A 15,000-nucleotide genomic window follows, 5' to 3' on the forward strand; every position below is an offset into this window, starting at 1 on the left:
ATCTCGCAAAAAGATGCAGCAAATGATAGCAAAGATCGCAGTTAAATTTAAATTAACTTAACTTTAAAAGGGCACATTTAGCATCTTCACCTCGCCCTCCAAAATGAGCTTCCGTGCTCTGGATTGGTTTTAGCACTTTCATTGTTTGGTGCTAAATTTTCGAACATTTACATCAAAAAACAAATATTATTTTACAGTGAGGGAAGGCAGATATGGACTTTTTACTTTTTCTTTCAAAAAAAGTCTGTGACAAAAATGCAGCCATCTCAAAATATTATACCAAATACCTAAGAGGTGTGCGATGCACTGCCTTGAGTAATGACATCGAGCCTAAATTCAAAATTGTCAGGATTGTAATTATTGAAAAAAACACTTCCTATGAACGCTTTTAAGAGTTATGTTTGAGCCTCCTGGAACAAGTACAAGTTATTAGTTGCAGCAACAGCTATAATGTTCTCCTGAGGATGCCAGGCAGTGTGAAGTATCTTATGACTAAAGTCCAAGCATTCTACAGTAATATCATCCTTCTTTCTTTTCCCGGTTACTGCGACCCGGCGTGGCTTAAGGATCTGTCGTAGTTTAGTAAACTCCCGGGATGCCTCAAGGCAAACATCAGTTTTACTGTTTCGATCAAAGATGTGAAAAAAATTGTTGTAGGAACCAGTCATTATAGACCTGAAAAGCAAATCAGTTGAGGGAATTAGGATAACTTTCTGTAGTAACTGCACTTCAGCCTCAAGTGCAAGGTAAACAATTAAGTTTCATGTGTAAAGGGCTTGGGTGGAGGAGGAAATGTTCAAGGGTGATTTCTCAAGACCCACAAAAAACAACAACAACAACTTAATGTATGAACAGAGCAATGCTGATAAACGACTCGTAGGCTTTGTTTGACTTAATTTTAAATAGATCTTCTCTTGTAAATTTTGTTTTTCCACCGAAGACCATGTGACCATACTCCAGGCCTCGGTTGTTCAAAAGGTGGAAAACGCTATCCACCGGATAAATCACTATCAAGCGGATAAACACTAGCAAACCCAATTGACTTATCCAGTGGATAGCATTATCCACCCTTTAAACAACTGGGCCAGTACTATACTCCAATTCTTGGGTTTCACTCACGTGAACAACAGCCATGTTTTTCAACGAAAACAAAACAAGACGTTAGCATAATAATAGCTTTCAATTCCCGGAGGATTGGATCGGGACACCAACATGGCCGCCATTTCATTGTTTGGGGACACCAACATGGCGGCCGTGACGTCATGTGAAATCCAAGAATACTATCTTTTTTTAACATGGGGCAAAATTACTGAAGGCTTATTGGCTGAGATGGTGGAAGCATAATAAATGAACAGAAGGATGAAATGTCTTGACTGTTGCCAAATGACAAGCAGGATAATTAAAATTACCTATTCTTTGAGAATCCCTCCACGAGGCACCTAGCGTGAAATGCCACTCCTAATAATCAGTACACTCATACATGTACATGTGTACCCAACAACCAAGTCATTGTTTTGTTAGTTGAATTTATTATGTTCATTGATGTCTGCTCAAGTTTGTCCCTTTAGAACGCTGATTCAAGAGGACACATGTCCTACAAAGGTAACTGAATGGCTTCATAGCTGAAACTGGTACAGCATTGCACCAGCATTGCAGAGGTCACGAGTTAGAGTCCCTTTGAAGACACCTGAATTTTTCAGGTGTATATAAGAGACTGTCGCTTAAATTTTCCAGATACCTGCTCCCAACTGTGTGGCTTCATACATGTAGCTCAGTTGGTTGGTAAAGCATTGCATCGTTGTCACAGAGGTCATGGGTTCGACTCCCGTTCAGTGGAGCCCCCTGAATTTTTCAGGTGTCTATAAGGGACATTAAACAGGCCACTTTCGATATATTAAAATTCAGCTTGAAAGAGAGGTTTAGAGGACACAGACAAAGGAAAGTGGATGACTTGCTAATTATCTTTCACATTCATTGCAACTTGTTTCTATTGTTTTTGTCCTCTCTGCCTCACTATCAAGCTAAATGCTGATATTTAAAAAATGGCTTATTGTGCAGATAAGTGCGGGGATCAATAGCGCTTTGCACTAGAGCGATTTTGAATTGAGTGTCGTAAAACCAAAACCAAAGTAATTACTTTGGCCAATCAAAAAGGGCGGAGACAATCCAGCAAACCAATCAAAACTCGAAGTAATTAAACGTTGCCGACACAAAGCGCGGGAAAATGTGCACGCGGGAGCCACGATTGGTTTTGGTTTCACTTCTGATTGGTTGAAAAAATGGCGCAAGAACTTTGAACCAATCACTGAGTGACGTAATCATAAACCAAAGTAATTCGCTAATTACTTTCGACACTCAATTGAAAACCGCTCTGTCACATGAGCCCCCCGTGTATACTCAGACAAACATTTCGATCTACTGAAAGGAAATGTATGAGTGAGGTAAGCGATAGCAAAGGAAAGAAGAAGAAGAAGAAAACTTTATAAATCTGTGGAGTTGGTTTCTAAAAGGGAGGTAGAATGGTTAGTACTAAACACTGTTGATGTAAATCGGACTCTCAGTGTCCAGATAAATGACCATAAATATCCGAAATCAGAAAAGAAAGTCCTCATACCGCTACCAAAACCATCGTAAGACATCAAGAAATGTAAGCCATGGTTAATCGATTGAAGACAGGAATTCTTAACTGTGAAAAACATATATTTGTGCTCTACAAAAGGTGCCACAGCAGTAGTTCCTGATGTCCACCAGGAGTAACAAGAAGGTTCATAGAAGGGAAAGCATTACCTCTTCGAATAACAAATTTTTCCCATTCTAGTTTTGAAAAACGCACGAGACTTTGAAATACGCCTAAAAAATAGAGGATACTCAGAGACCAGTGTTAAAAGGCATCTCTCTGAACTGAGATTCTCAAACAAAAAGAGGTCATGCATGAAGAGATGAAAACGCACATGTAACACAATTCTGACTTTTGTCACAAAATACCACTCGGCTCTCGAGGAAATGGCACCTGATAGTAAATTACCCACATCTAAGAGAGATATTTAACACGCCCCCCATACTACGTAGAATATGGCAAAGAAAAACCTACGAAAGATATCTTAGTCAGAGCAAAACTGACAACCGTTTGCGAATAGCAGAAGTAGCGTAATAATGAGGCCCATCAACCGTCTTTTCCAACATGCCAACCTGCCGACGCAGTAGAATAGGGAACAGAACCATTTCCTTCGAACATCGCATCTTTTTTTGTATTTTCGCTACAAACCAAGGGCCATTATCGATGCTCGGATCAAGCGCGTGGTCACTTTTACTGTTTACACGACCTTATACAGCCCCTCACTCGTTTAAAAAGGTCGTCAAGTTTGCCCGTCAATTTCAACCTCCTACACTTTAAACACCGTTCTGCTCAATTGTCTATTGTTCTAGTTCTCTCTCGAGAATTGAGCCAAGAAAACGGTCGACGTCGCTTAACACCGAAAAGATTGAAGCGAATATTATGCCTCATTTCTTTTGTGACTCTTACAGACTGAACTTTGTTTGTCTGAGTCACTTGGGGGTCTATAATTTCATGACGTCATTAGTGCAAAGCGCTATTCTCCCTTTCAAAGGTAAAAGACTTATTTCTAAGAATGATTAATACAGATTGTTGACTTACTCATCATTTCCATTCCACACACATTCAAACTTGTCAAAGATGCAGTCATTTTCATAGAGAGAGCACAACTTGCTTCTAAGGTAGTCATGAACATTGTAAATTTCAATTGGTTTGTTTTCCCAGTTTAAATCCCAGACCTTCACCGTTAAGTAGTCTCGTGTCAGCATGTAACGACCAGAATGACTAAACCTCACATCTGATATTGAAGAAATAATTTCTGAAAAGAATGATCTGGCACCAGGATCTTCTGGTTCTTCAAACACTGCAAATGAATGACAAGGGCAAGAACAAGAACATATAAGTGTAATCATTCCAACCATTACACGCCATCGTTCAATTTTGATGCGGAAAGATTATAGATCGCACTTTAAAGTCCCTATAACCCTTATTTTTTCCCCATTTTTTAACTCTTCGTTTAAATATCAATCTTTTTGTGTCTGGAGTGTAGCACATCAAAACAATAATAGCGTACCCATGCCTATTAGTGGGCATTGCCTGATTTCATACCGTGGAAGCTTGGCATTAGTTATCCGTTTTGCCGGACGGAAGTGCACTTCAGTTTGTAGATACCGACTGTACGAAAACTTGGCATTGGAACTGTGGCAGTTCTTTGTGTACGAATAACTACAGAACTAAAGGAATAACGTACTACACTTTGCCCAGCGGTCCTGAGCTTCAAAAAGGATATAGAAAAGTTCTTATAAACGAAAATATCAACTGGAGAAAACAGGTTATATGCAGCGGTCACTGGAGCTCGGGAAAACGAGAGAACAAGAATCATTTCAGCCTGTCATTTGCCAGACACAATTTGCAAGAAAGAATATGCTCCTAATCTGGAAAAAAAGGACTCCATAAAACCATCCCGGGAACAAAAACGGTTCTTACATTAACTTTTGTACTTATAAACATACATGATTCATCTTTGATTATTAAATGCATGATATGCTGGTCAATTTCAGAACATTGTATTACTATTAACAGTTTAGAACAAACTGACTTACCAGACAGTTTCTGAAAGTCCTCTTAAGCTTTTTTTCATACATGTAGTAGTTTCCTCTTTTAAAATTTCTGTGTTGCTTTGCATGGTTTACATTTACATTACTTTCATCAACGTTGTTTAGAAATTATATAAAACCATGATGAATTAAACTCTTTGTTTCCCTGAAAACCCAGGGATGATGGCAGCCTTACTTGCTGTTATTACCAGTCCTCAGGTTAAGCCATGGAAATCAGAAGTGCTTTGTTGAATATCAATGTATCTTCCAATTGTAGATCATTGTGGTTAGTCTGACTCATCTTAACAACTCTTGAGTTTTATCTGCACAAAATAGTTGCTCTTGTTGGTGGTTGTTGTTGTTGTTGCTCTTGACATTCTGAAGTAGGCTGTCCCACTGTGCAATTCTCTTGGTTGAAGTTGTTAAAATGATTGGCTATCAATGAGGAGTGCCATTTATCTTCACCCTCAGAAGGTGTTTTGGAGTTTCGTTCTACAGTAGGTTAGCTGGAGGATTTACTTTTGTATAGTCATGTTCGTTTTGTTCTCTGCTCTAAAGTTTTACGAAAATTATTTGATAAATTGATTCTGCATTTAGACAGGCCATCTACTACTTGTGAGCTCATGGATGAAATATCTCGTTTCAGCCAGTCACTGTTTTCATCACTTACATCTCTAGCTACAACTTTTTTCCTTCATTCACATGTCTTGTTGATTTTGTATTTCTAAAATATTTGAGTCTGATATGAGCAGCAGCCTTCAAGTTAGCTTTTGCCCGTTTCCTTTTCTTTAAATTTGGTCGATGCCATTTTTAAGCGGCCTCTGTGTACAGGCTAAAGACAAAAACAGCCTTTTATGTGTTGTGAAGTGTTTCAACTGTAAAAGTATAACAACATGACAACAGAGACCACACTTTCTGACAGCACATTCTACTTCGCAAAAACCTTTCTTAGGAATATTGTCTATGAACAAGACAGTAGCAGTTTGTATAACTTCAGAAAAACTTTTTAATATGCTTGACTTGATAAATAACTGACAGAGTGACTACCATCTTTGAAAACCTTGATTGTTTTTACTCGTCTTGAAGAAAACATTCAATGAGCTTTATGAAATTGTCCTATCATTCCCTATCGTCTATTAGACGGATACCTCCAGATACCCTCTTTTGAAATCTTGGGAAAGAGGGAAGTATTGCATTTCCATCCAGCTGTTGGTAGTGGGATCTCCATCTCGAAAGGGCTGTCACCTTAAAGCTCTTCTTGACAGAGATTGTCGAGCAAAGCTGGGTCATCTTTAAATGGTCATAATTTTTGTAACAATTCACTTTTAGTCCTGGAAGCTTTAAGACTGTTACAAAGTTCTCCCAAGTTGTTTGTGTTGAGTGATTCAAGACAATCATCATTTATGAATTTTTTTTAATGCTGCAAAAACCATTTTGGGCGAGTCTTCATTCACATTTCCGCCAACTTTTTTCACTTCCATCCGGCAAAACTGATAGCTAGTGCCAGGCTCCCATGGTATGAAATCAGGCAATTTTAATTACCTTATGTAAACCCAAGAAATTTTGGCCGAGCCAGTTGGGCCCTGGTAACTAATGATGTCAAAGAAGTAACTTGATCACATCTCTCCAGAAAGAAAAGTGCAAAAGTGTAAGAATAGAAATCTTGATGAAAATCTAGAGCTTTATAGAAATGTTGGACGATTCAGAATGGCCAAAAATCAAAGCCCCACTAAAACATGTGGATACACGATGAGGGAAAAACTTTTGATGTACACCAAAAATATTTAAACGAAATGTTAAACAAATGGTGAAAAAAATAAGCGTCACAGGGACTTAAAGGCTGAAAAAAAAAAAAACACCTGGAAACTAACAGAAAATCACTTACGTCCTACATGTAAAACTATTTGATTTCCCTATCAGACATTATAATAACGATTGACCATCTACAGCAGTCCGTTAAACCAAGTACAGCCAACATCCAGCACCCAAATGTCTGACTAGTAGTAAGTTTTCCTGGGTTTCTTTCCCGTAATTTCCACTGTTTACAAGGGGTCTTAGTTTTCGCAACACCCGTGAAAATTTCACCTACCGGTAATTCTTAGCCATTGCTAATTTTTACACTGTTCCACATTTGCAACTTGGCTCACAGAGCCCTTTGATTTGATTCAGTGTCTGATTTAGGATTGGTCTTTTAAAGTGCAAGAGCTAGAAATGTTTAAACATCTTTAAAATATTCATTCAAGTGTCATTTGCAATTTTGTTTTTAACAATAATTATTGAATTGTAATAAACTAGTTGACAAGGCCCGAGTTGCTGAAGCCTTGGTGAGCTGTGAGATATTAAAATACCTGCTAACCAGAAGGATTTGACCCTTGGTTCATGCCAGGCATTCAGCAACTCAGTCCAGGTCATAAGTTATGCACTGGAGTTAAGACTTACTTTTAGTGTGTCTGTCACACAAGGCAGACTGTCTCATATCACAGAGCCTGACAGTTCCTTTACTACTGCTGTATGCAAAAGTACTGCATTCTATAGGATGAAACTCAGCTGCAGTAATTACTTCTGTGAGTTCTTCCATATTTGCCGGTTTAATATCAACAATATCTAATCAAACCATTAAGGTTTACAACCTAAATCAATATCCTGATTCCAACAGCTCCTGAGAAATGGTGTGACTGGGTCAAAAGACAACACATGCAGGAGAATGGCTGCTGCCATAGTGAGAGGGGACATCTTCAAATAATGTGCCCCATCTTTGGCTTTGAGCCAGTGCGGTACTCTACTCTGCTCGGCCCAGGGTTTTCTCTTAAGATAATCTGGTTTCCCCACTCATTTAAAGAAACAAATCTGGCATTTCATTTGTTCTTCCCTAATGTGATTGGTAGCCTCCCTAATTTTGTAGTCTGCAAAAAAATACTCATTTATTATTTATTTAACAGTGAGACCATTTTACCTAGTCACCAATACATTCTTGTGTGGCCTTGTGCACACTCTCTCTAAAGACATCATGGTGCATGAAGACAGTTTCTTTTATACTACATTAAGGTTAAGCTTATCCATGAAGCTCCAAAGAAGAGCAGTTTAACTGCAGGAAAAACCTCAATCATAAAAATGCCAAAGTAGATTGTACCTTACTTTTTGACTTGAAAATTGCTAACTTCTGGTGACACATTATGGCAACAAGGAACATCCCTACTATATATGTACTTTATAATGAGATAAAACAAATCCACACAAAAAGGATACTGTAACTCTGATCATTTATTCCAAGATGCCACAGGTTTACCCGTAAGTCATCTGCAGATAAATAGGTTTCATCATCGCTATTTAAAGATATTGAATTAATGTGGTATGTGTGGGCATTTGCATATACTCTTCTTGGACTTGCCTCCACAACCAAGTCAGAGGGCTTAAATACAGGGACACGAAGTGACGTTACATCTTCTGGATTTCGTGGAACTCCCTGGTCATCCCTTAAATTAAAGTTGCTAGGAGCATAGCAGCGTTCAGAAATTTTCCATAACTTGACAGTTTTGTCTGCAATAAAAAATAATTAAGTGAAGGGTGTATTGTTTTGATAGACATTTTCTACAATAACATTAATGGAGACAGTTTTTCAGTGAATGATTAACCCATTGACTCCCAGGGATTAACCATTGACGATTAACCAAGGGATAACTCCAAGGGATTAACCAAGTCTGGCCAGTTTAAGCCGGTTTGGGTGTTAAAGGGTTAAAACAGCACAAATATAGATTGTTTTCTCTATCACACTACAAAAAAATAAATTCAAAACCGTTCAATGAAAAAACCCAAGAACTTGGAATGTTGTAGGACACAAGTTGATAAATTACCTCTCCAATTTTCAGGTCTGTACAAGACATAAGTTTCTGAGTTACTTGTCAAAGTGTTTCACGCAATTTTATAGAATTTTGTATGGAGCCGCCATGTTGGTGTACGGCCATTGTACACCAAAATGGCTGGCAGAAATCAACAAGACCATCTGGAGTTCATGTTGCCGTGAAAGTGCTTACTTTTCACTTCAGAGACAGTACAAATAAGTATAAACACATCACCCAATATACTTGAAACATTTAAACTGCAGAGAATCATAACAAGAGACATTTTTTTTCAATTACAACATATTTCAGTATCTGGCATTGTACAAGTGACAAGGCTGTGCTCTAACGGCGCCCGGTCGCCTGAGGCGACTAACATTTGGTTTCGGGCGAGTGAGAAAAACTACCCGGTCGCCCGGCCGGGCACTCTGGCTTATTGTATTTCTAGCAGATTAGGCGGCTAAAAATTTTAATATGTTGGTGGTTATAGTTTACGAAACCTCTCAGAAAATGTTTTTTCTTCGTACGAAACAGTCGGTTTAAAGGCCGTTCCACATGATTTCACATGTAACATAATCTGTGACTTTGCACGTGACGGCTGGCGGCCGCACGAATTTCAATTCGTTCTCAAAAAAAATAGCATTAAATTTGGAACGTGGAGTTTGGCATTTCTTGGTTATACTTTAAAAAAAGAGTTGTTACTTCTGCTCTGACAGCGGTAAAGCGCGGCCGGCGAAGCGGTGTAATTTACTTTTGTATGAACCCGGGAATCGCAGTTTTTGCGCCTGCTTGGCTAAAATACATTTAGGTTATGGTTGTTTTTCCCTAGTATATGAAATAACGAAATAAGAAAAAAGGAAAGATATCATGTCATTTGTTGTTGTTTTAGAAACAGAGCAATCCCGCGTTGTCTTTAGTTCGTGACAAACCATTGCGTGCCCTAAACAAGTAACGCTGTGACTGGCGCTTCGACCGAATCCACAAAAAGCTCATTCCACTATTAAAACATTTTACTGATAATGTAAGAAAAAATACTTAAGTTCTGTCCTGTAGCAATGATTTTCGTCCAATCAAGATGACTTGCTCAAAAAAAAACTGATACCTTTTGGGTCGCGGTGGTTTTTGTTTCTCGGCAGTTTTCACAAAAGCTCCACGTGAATCAAGCGGCATTGATTCACGTTTTGAAAATTCATTTTTAACCCAACTAACCAGTAAAAACGTTTACCTGTATTAGACCCAAACGTTTTTACATAAAACTGCCGCAATCTTTACTTTTTCACTTTTAAACTTGAAAACATTGGTGGCATTGCCACTTTTCTCGTCTTTCTCAAGTGTGGCGTGAAAAATTTGACGGGTTTGCGGGATTTTCTTGCACTAGCGAGTTTGACGATCACCAGAGCAGTAGCAGCAATGTTTTGTTGAGAGAAAGATGGATGACGATCTTCCTGCGTTGCTGATCTCAGATAATTAATTAAATAAATAATTAATTAATTCGGGCGACCAACTTGGAGGGCTGGGCACCCCAGCTGAAATGCTTGGGAGCCCGAAGGGCTCCCCGAAATTTTCCTTAGAGCACAGCCTTGAAGTGACAATATGAAAATTCAAATACTGTATTTTCAAAACCAAAAACATCACAGAACTGGTAACTTGTAAAAAGATTTATTTCTAGGTCATCTTCAACCTCATATAGATCAAAATCCGGAAGACCACAACGGTTTTGATTTTAGGATTTGATGACGTCACTGTGAAACCATCTATACCTCAAACTGTGTAGCACTAAAATTTTGCAGGTTCTAATTCTTGCGGATTGACCCTGATCCGCGAAAATTAGTTCCCACAGAATTAAAAAACCTGCAAAATACATGTAAAATGCAGCAAAAATTAACTCCCCTCAGTCAAATACTTGTGCCACTTGGGCAATATACACTGGACTAATAAACAAGAACATTAACATTATTTTCCAAAACAATATGTAAAGAACAGAAAATGTCAAGTGTACGGCAACTCAGTACATTATATTGGCACAAACAGGTCATCTGAAGGAATACACCATTTGCAAACATTCATGTAGGTATTAAATCTGTAAACAGGTAAACCGTATTAAATGAAACAGTGTTTTGTTAATCAGTTTCTATTCATTACAATGATACCAAGGGCTTGAAATAATTTCCCTGCTGGCGCCGGTCAAGATGTCCAGTCAAATCTGTTTTTGCTCGGACAAGAACCCGATTTTGTCTGGACAAATATTTATTACAAAATACACAACTCTTAAAAAATGCTTCTCTCCCCTAAGCGTGATGCTTAAATATCAAGCAAGTACATTTAGTGAGCTTTTATTGTAGAAGCAGCCTGACAATCAGTGCAGAAGGCATGGAACACACAGCACAGCCACAATGCTTAGTAAAATTGAAAAAGTACTTGTAATAAATTATTACACTTGTGCTTCCCACTATCGCGGCCTATCGCTTCTATGATATAATTTAAAAGTGTTCTAAAGTAATTAAGCTGAAGGTTACGATCAAGCAGAGTCTCACCTTCATGACGGCCTAAGATATGCCTTTGAAATTTTATTAGAGAGTAGCCCGAACCTTTGTACTGACACTTTTAAGAGGCATTTCTTTTGCTTCTCGCATTAGTTTGCAACATTAGTTTGCGTCAAATTCCATGCGGACTATAAGAATTATTAGCATAGACACCAATAGCCACGCTATGCCGGAAACTTGCAACTACTTGAAATTTTACTGTAGTCAAAGGTGGTCTGTTTGTATCTTTCTTTTGCTTTCATTCAGTTCTTTTCTTTTCTTTGTTTCATGAACGTGAATATTGTATAACCTAATTGAGAACTACTGGTTTCAAATTAAATTTTCCTTTGAAGAGTAAACGACCCGACAAAATGTTCAGCCATCCAAGGAGTTGACCAGACAAAACCTCTTTTTGAATGGACATTGTCCGTTGACCGGCTCTTACTTGAAGCCCTGATACTGCATGTCTCTTATGCAGTATGTAAGTAGAGTGAACTGTGACTTAACATACTGTACAATAAAAGTTGACAAACTTAGCAGGGATCGCATTAACGCAGAAATCGTGCATTTTTACGCAAATAAAATCCAAAAAATGCATCATCGAAATTTTAATGCGTGCCAGGACGCAAGGCACTGACTTAAATAACTCACACAACTTGCTTTGATTTGTCAGTATATTCTGTTGTTTGTAAAACTGTTGGAGCGATCTGTGATCATAATTCAAGTTCTAAGAAATGGGGTTTAAAACATCTAAAAAGGTTAAAACTAAATTTTCGACTGCCTTCTGCGGTCTTCTTCAGAGGAATGTACTCTGCAAGTCACTGAATGCAAATATATAGCAAAAGACGTCACTGTTCGTTGCTCCTAAGGGAGGAAACCAGTGATGCGGAAACCCTTGGAAAGGGTGCTCTTTCATTAACAGAGTTCTTGTCTTGGAATGAATGTAACGGCTCTAGAAAAAGCCTTTGTCGGCCGGTCCTATGCACATGCGTCAATATTAATTCCAAGTTGGTTACTCTCTTTTTCTCGTAATTTAAAACATACTCTTTTTCTCGCAGAGGGTCACCAAGATTTTGGGACCCCCAAAAAATGCTTGGGACCCCAATTTGGCCGAAAATGCGGGTCCCAGGACCCAGATTGAAAAATCCTAGTGCCATCCCTGCTTAGTCTGTTGTTTGAACGGAGAATCCCAAAACGTAGTTCCCAGCAGAAATTTCAGTCTTCTCGAACCCCAAAAAGTGTTCCCACAACCCACAAAATATAGCCAATCTGCAATTTTTTTTAGCTACACAATACATTGTATATATATTTTTTTTCATGGAGTTGCTGACTAAACAAAGCACCACCAAAAAAAGAACTTTGCTGGAAAGCAAACACAAAACCACTTTACTCCAACAACCAGATGGACTTATTGATCAAACAGGCACAAAAAGGCATATGGCACATGTGAGTGTTTTCACTCACATGATGAGACGGCCATGTTGGTATACAAAACACTAGCAAAATAACGAACACGTTTTGCATATTAAATAATAGAGTCAAATTCCCAAAAGACTTTTTCGCTATTGTTCTGTATACTAACATGGCCGGTTAACCAGGCTGAGATCTCAGCCCAGGTTCTGAAAGAAATCTTCTTGAAATGAAAGTGGTGATTACATGGAGAAGGTTTCAGCCTGGGCTGCATTAAAGCCCAGTTTCAGAATCAGGCTAGGATTTTCAGTCCAGGCAAACGGGCTGAAAAATCCGCAAAAAGTCCATGCAATCGAAATAAATTCTTCAACCTGAGCTGAAAAAAGAACGTGAGCATGCGCCTCAATTGTGTTTTCACATCTCAGTAAATTTTCTCAAGCAAATTTTCATTTTGAGCCGGGCTGAAATTCATCATGTAATAGGACATTTGCATGATGACCCCATTTGACTACAAGTACCAGAATCCTTCAGGTTTCGCTTGTCTCATGTTAATTAGAGCTATTGTTATTTTTACCCCACTGGGAATACAAAATTTAAATATGAAAAGAAAAACAAACTGAATTGTGGTAGTTGTAGTCAAATGACGCCATCGTGAAATATTGCCTATTGCAACAAAATTTCAGACCAGCGGGCAGAGCGAAATTTCAGCTCCGGCTGAAACTCACCATGTAATTGGTCCCTTAGAAACCGTGACAGCTACTGAATATTTTACAATTTCCATGTAACATGGGGGAGCGGGGGGAGAGTGTCAAAAAAAAAACAAAAAACAGATGGAAACTGCTTGAAATCACCTCACGCTTTCATACCGGAAATAGTATTTTGGGCTAACACTTTCTTAATAAAATTAAAAGATATATAAAACTTAATTAGGCGAGTCTTACCGTTCGTTGACAGCAAAAAGTGCGATGCATTTCGACGTTTTAACCACTTGATCTTGTTAATTTTTTCCTCGATTTCCAGACTTTTAAGATAATCGAACTCTGGTTCGTGACTTTGGAAAGTACTGTAAACGTTGTATTCGCCATAATGTTGTGATCCTTTCGGCTGTCAGGGAAAAATAAATCGGTCACATTAACATAGCAAGGGTCAAAATCGATCAATAGCTGATCATCAACGGTCAATGATTCCAAACTCACCGCGTCTTCCTTCTGAAAGATCACAATTCTTCCTCCCTTATCTCCGGTAGCAAGTAGTTCCCCATCATGATTGAATTCCACGGTAGAAACGATGTCGGCTGAAAAATAACCACAGGTCGATGTGAAGAGCTGTTGCTGCACGCCAGTTCAAGAGGAACATGCACAAAATCTGGATAATTTTTAATCCAATCTTCCCTCATAATTAAAAACCTTCGATCGATCGACGGACTTGGAGTAAGTTTTTACCTTCAGTGAGTTCCTCATCTAAAGTCCCTTTCACCTGTGAAAAGCACCATTGCACTTCTCCTCCATCTTCTGTAAATATGAAATGTCGCTATTGGAAATTGTACAAATAGTACAATACTAGATAAAAGTATAGGGCAGAGAAGAACTTGATTGTAACTTCACACTTACTTGCCATCGCATCAACGGCAAAATTTAATCAAAACACCATACATAGATATCCTAGGAGCAGATATATTACTATCTAGACGAAAAACTAATTTTCAAAGCCAAGATGGCCATGGATTTCACATTCACGGTCGTGTTACCGACAAGAATCCAACATGGATGACTCGGTGCAAAAGTGACGTCAGAATAGGGACAATACGAATACCTCCAAATTTGGCAGCAGTTTCCAAATATAGGAAACACTACATTGGCGCCAATCTCGAAAATAGACAGTGTACGAAAAAATTATTGATCACGGTGAATAGATTACGCCGCGATAAGGACTAAATACATTTTCCTTCATAACAGATCCCATAAGTGTAAAATACACAACACAAAGAAATAGATATGGGTTATTGACCAAGCGTGAGGTCAAGATGGCTGGATATTGGCCAAGTTCTTTTTTTGCGTGTTTATGGACCGAGACGAAGTCGACGTCCATAAACAAGCAAAAAAAGAACGAGGCCAATATCCAGCCATCTTGACCGAACAAGCTTAGTCAATAAAGGATTTATTATATGACTTAGAACACCAAAAAATGATCTTTGATCTTGCGGGACCAAGCGAGAAATCCCGAGCGGGCAAGATAGCTCCATCTTGCCCGATCGAGTAACCAATCACAGCGCGCAATTTGGTTCATCTTACCAGCTCACGGAGCAAGTCATATAATAATACCTCTTTCTAACAGAGATCAACGGGAAAAACGAGTATCCGCAACTTACAGTACGATCGAGAAAACGAAGTCCGTGCTCCTCTCCCAAACCCTTTTCACGAGAGAGCGGCGGAAATCGAGCCTAGCCACGGCCATGAAGTCGCATCTTAAGGTGACTTTTAAGCACTTGTACTTCCATTTCTGCCATATTATGCAGTTTTTGTCTGGAAGCTCAAACTTTGTCACTGATAAGTGCTACCGCGAAGGTTTATATTTTTAACATT

General features: G+C 38.7%; 1 protein-coding gene across 2 annotated transcripts in view; it reads right to left on the reverse strand.

The window, feature by feature from the left end:
- The window catches only part of LOC138007014 (serine/threonine-protein phosphatase 2A 55 kDa regulatory subunit B beta isoform-like), a 21,749-nt gene that overhangs the window by 846 nt on the left and 5,903 nt on the right, over positions 1–15,000 (reverse strand). Inside the window, exons 1-8 of one of the 2 annotated variants that reach the window (XM_068853682.1) lie at positions 14,029–14,226; positions 13,861–13,929; positions 13,615–13,712; positions 13,360–13,522; positions 7,897–8,187; positions 7,090–7,254; positions 3,656–3,917; positions 1–675 (exon numbers count right to left, since the gene is read on the reverse strand). The exon at positions 1–675 is cut by the window's left edge and continues 846 nt beyond it. In XM_068853682.1, the coding sequence (XP_068709783.1) occupies positions 396–675; positions 3,656–3,917; positions 7,090–7,254; positions 7,897–8,187; positions 13,360–13,522; positions 13,615–13,712; positions 13,861–13,929; positions 14,029–14,035 (1,335 nt within the window). In that variant the 5' untranslated portion in view covers positions 14,036–14,226 and the 3' untranslated portion in view covers positions 1–395. Of the gene's footprint in view, positions 676–3,655; positions 3,918–7,089; positions 7,255–7,896; positions 8,188–13,359; positions 13,523–13,614; positions 13,713–13,860; positions 13,930–14,028; positions 14,227–15,000 lie in introns of those variants that run through there. The other variant, XM_068853681.1, reaches the window with a different exon arrangement.

The sequence above is a fragment of the Montipora foliosa genome, chromosome 6, assembly GCF_036669935.1.
Source record: "Montipora foliosa isolate CH-2021 chromosome 6, ASM3666993v2, whole genome shotgun sequence".
In the NCBI taxonomy this organism is placed as follows: Eukaryota; Metazoa; Cnidaria; class Anthozoa; order Scleractinia; family Acroporidae; genus Montipora; species Montipora foliosa.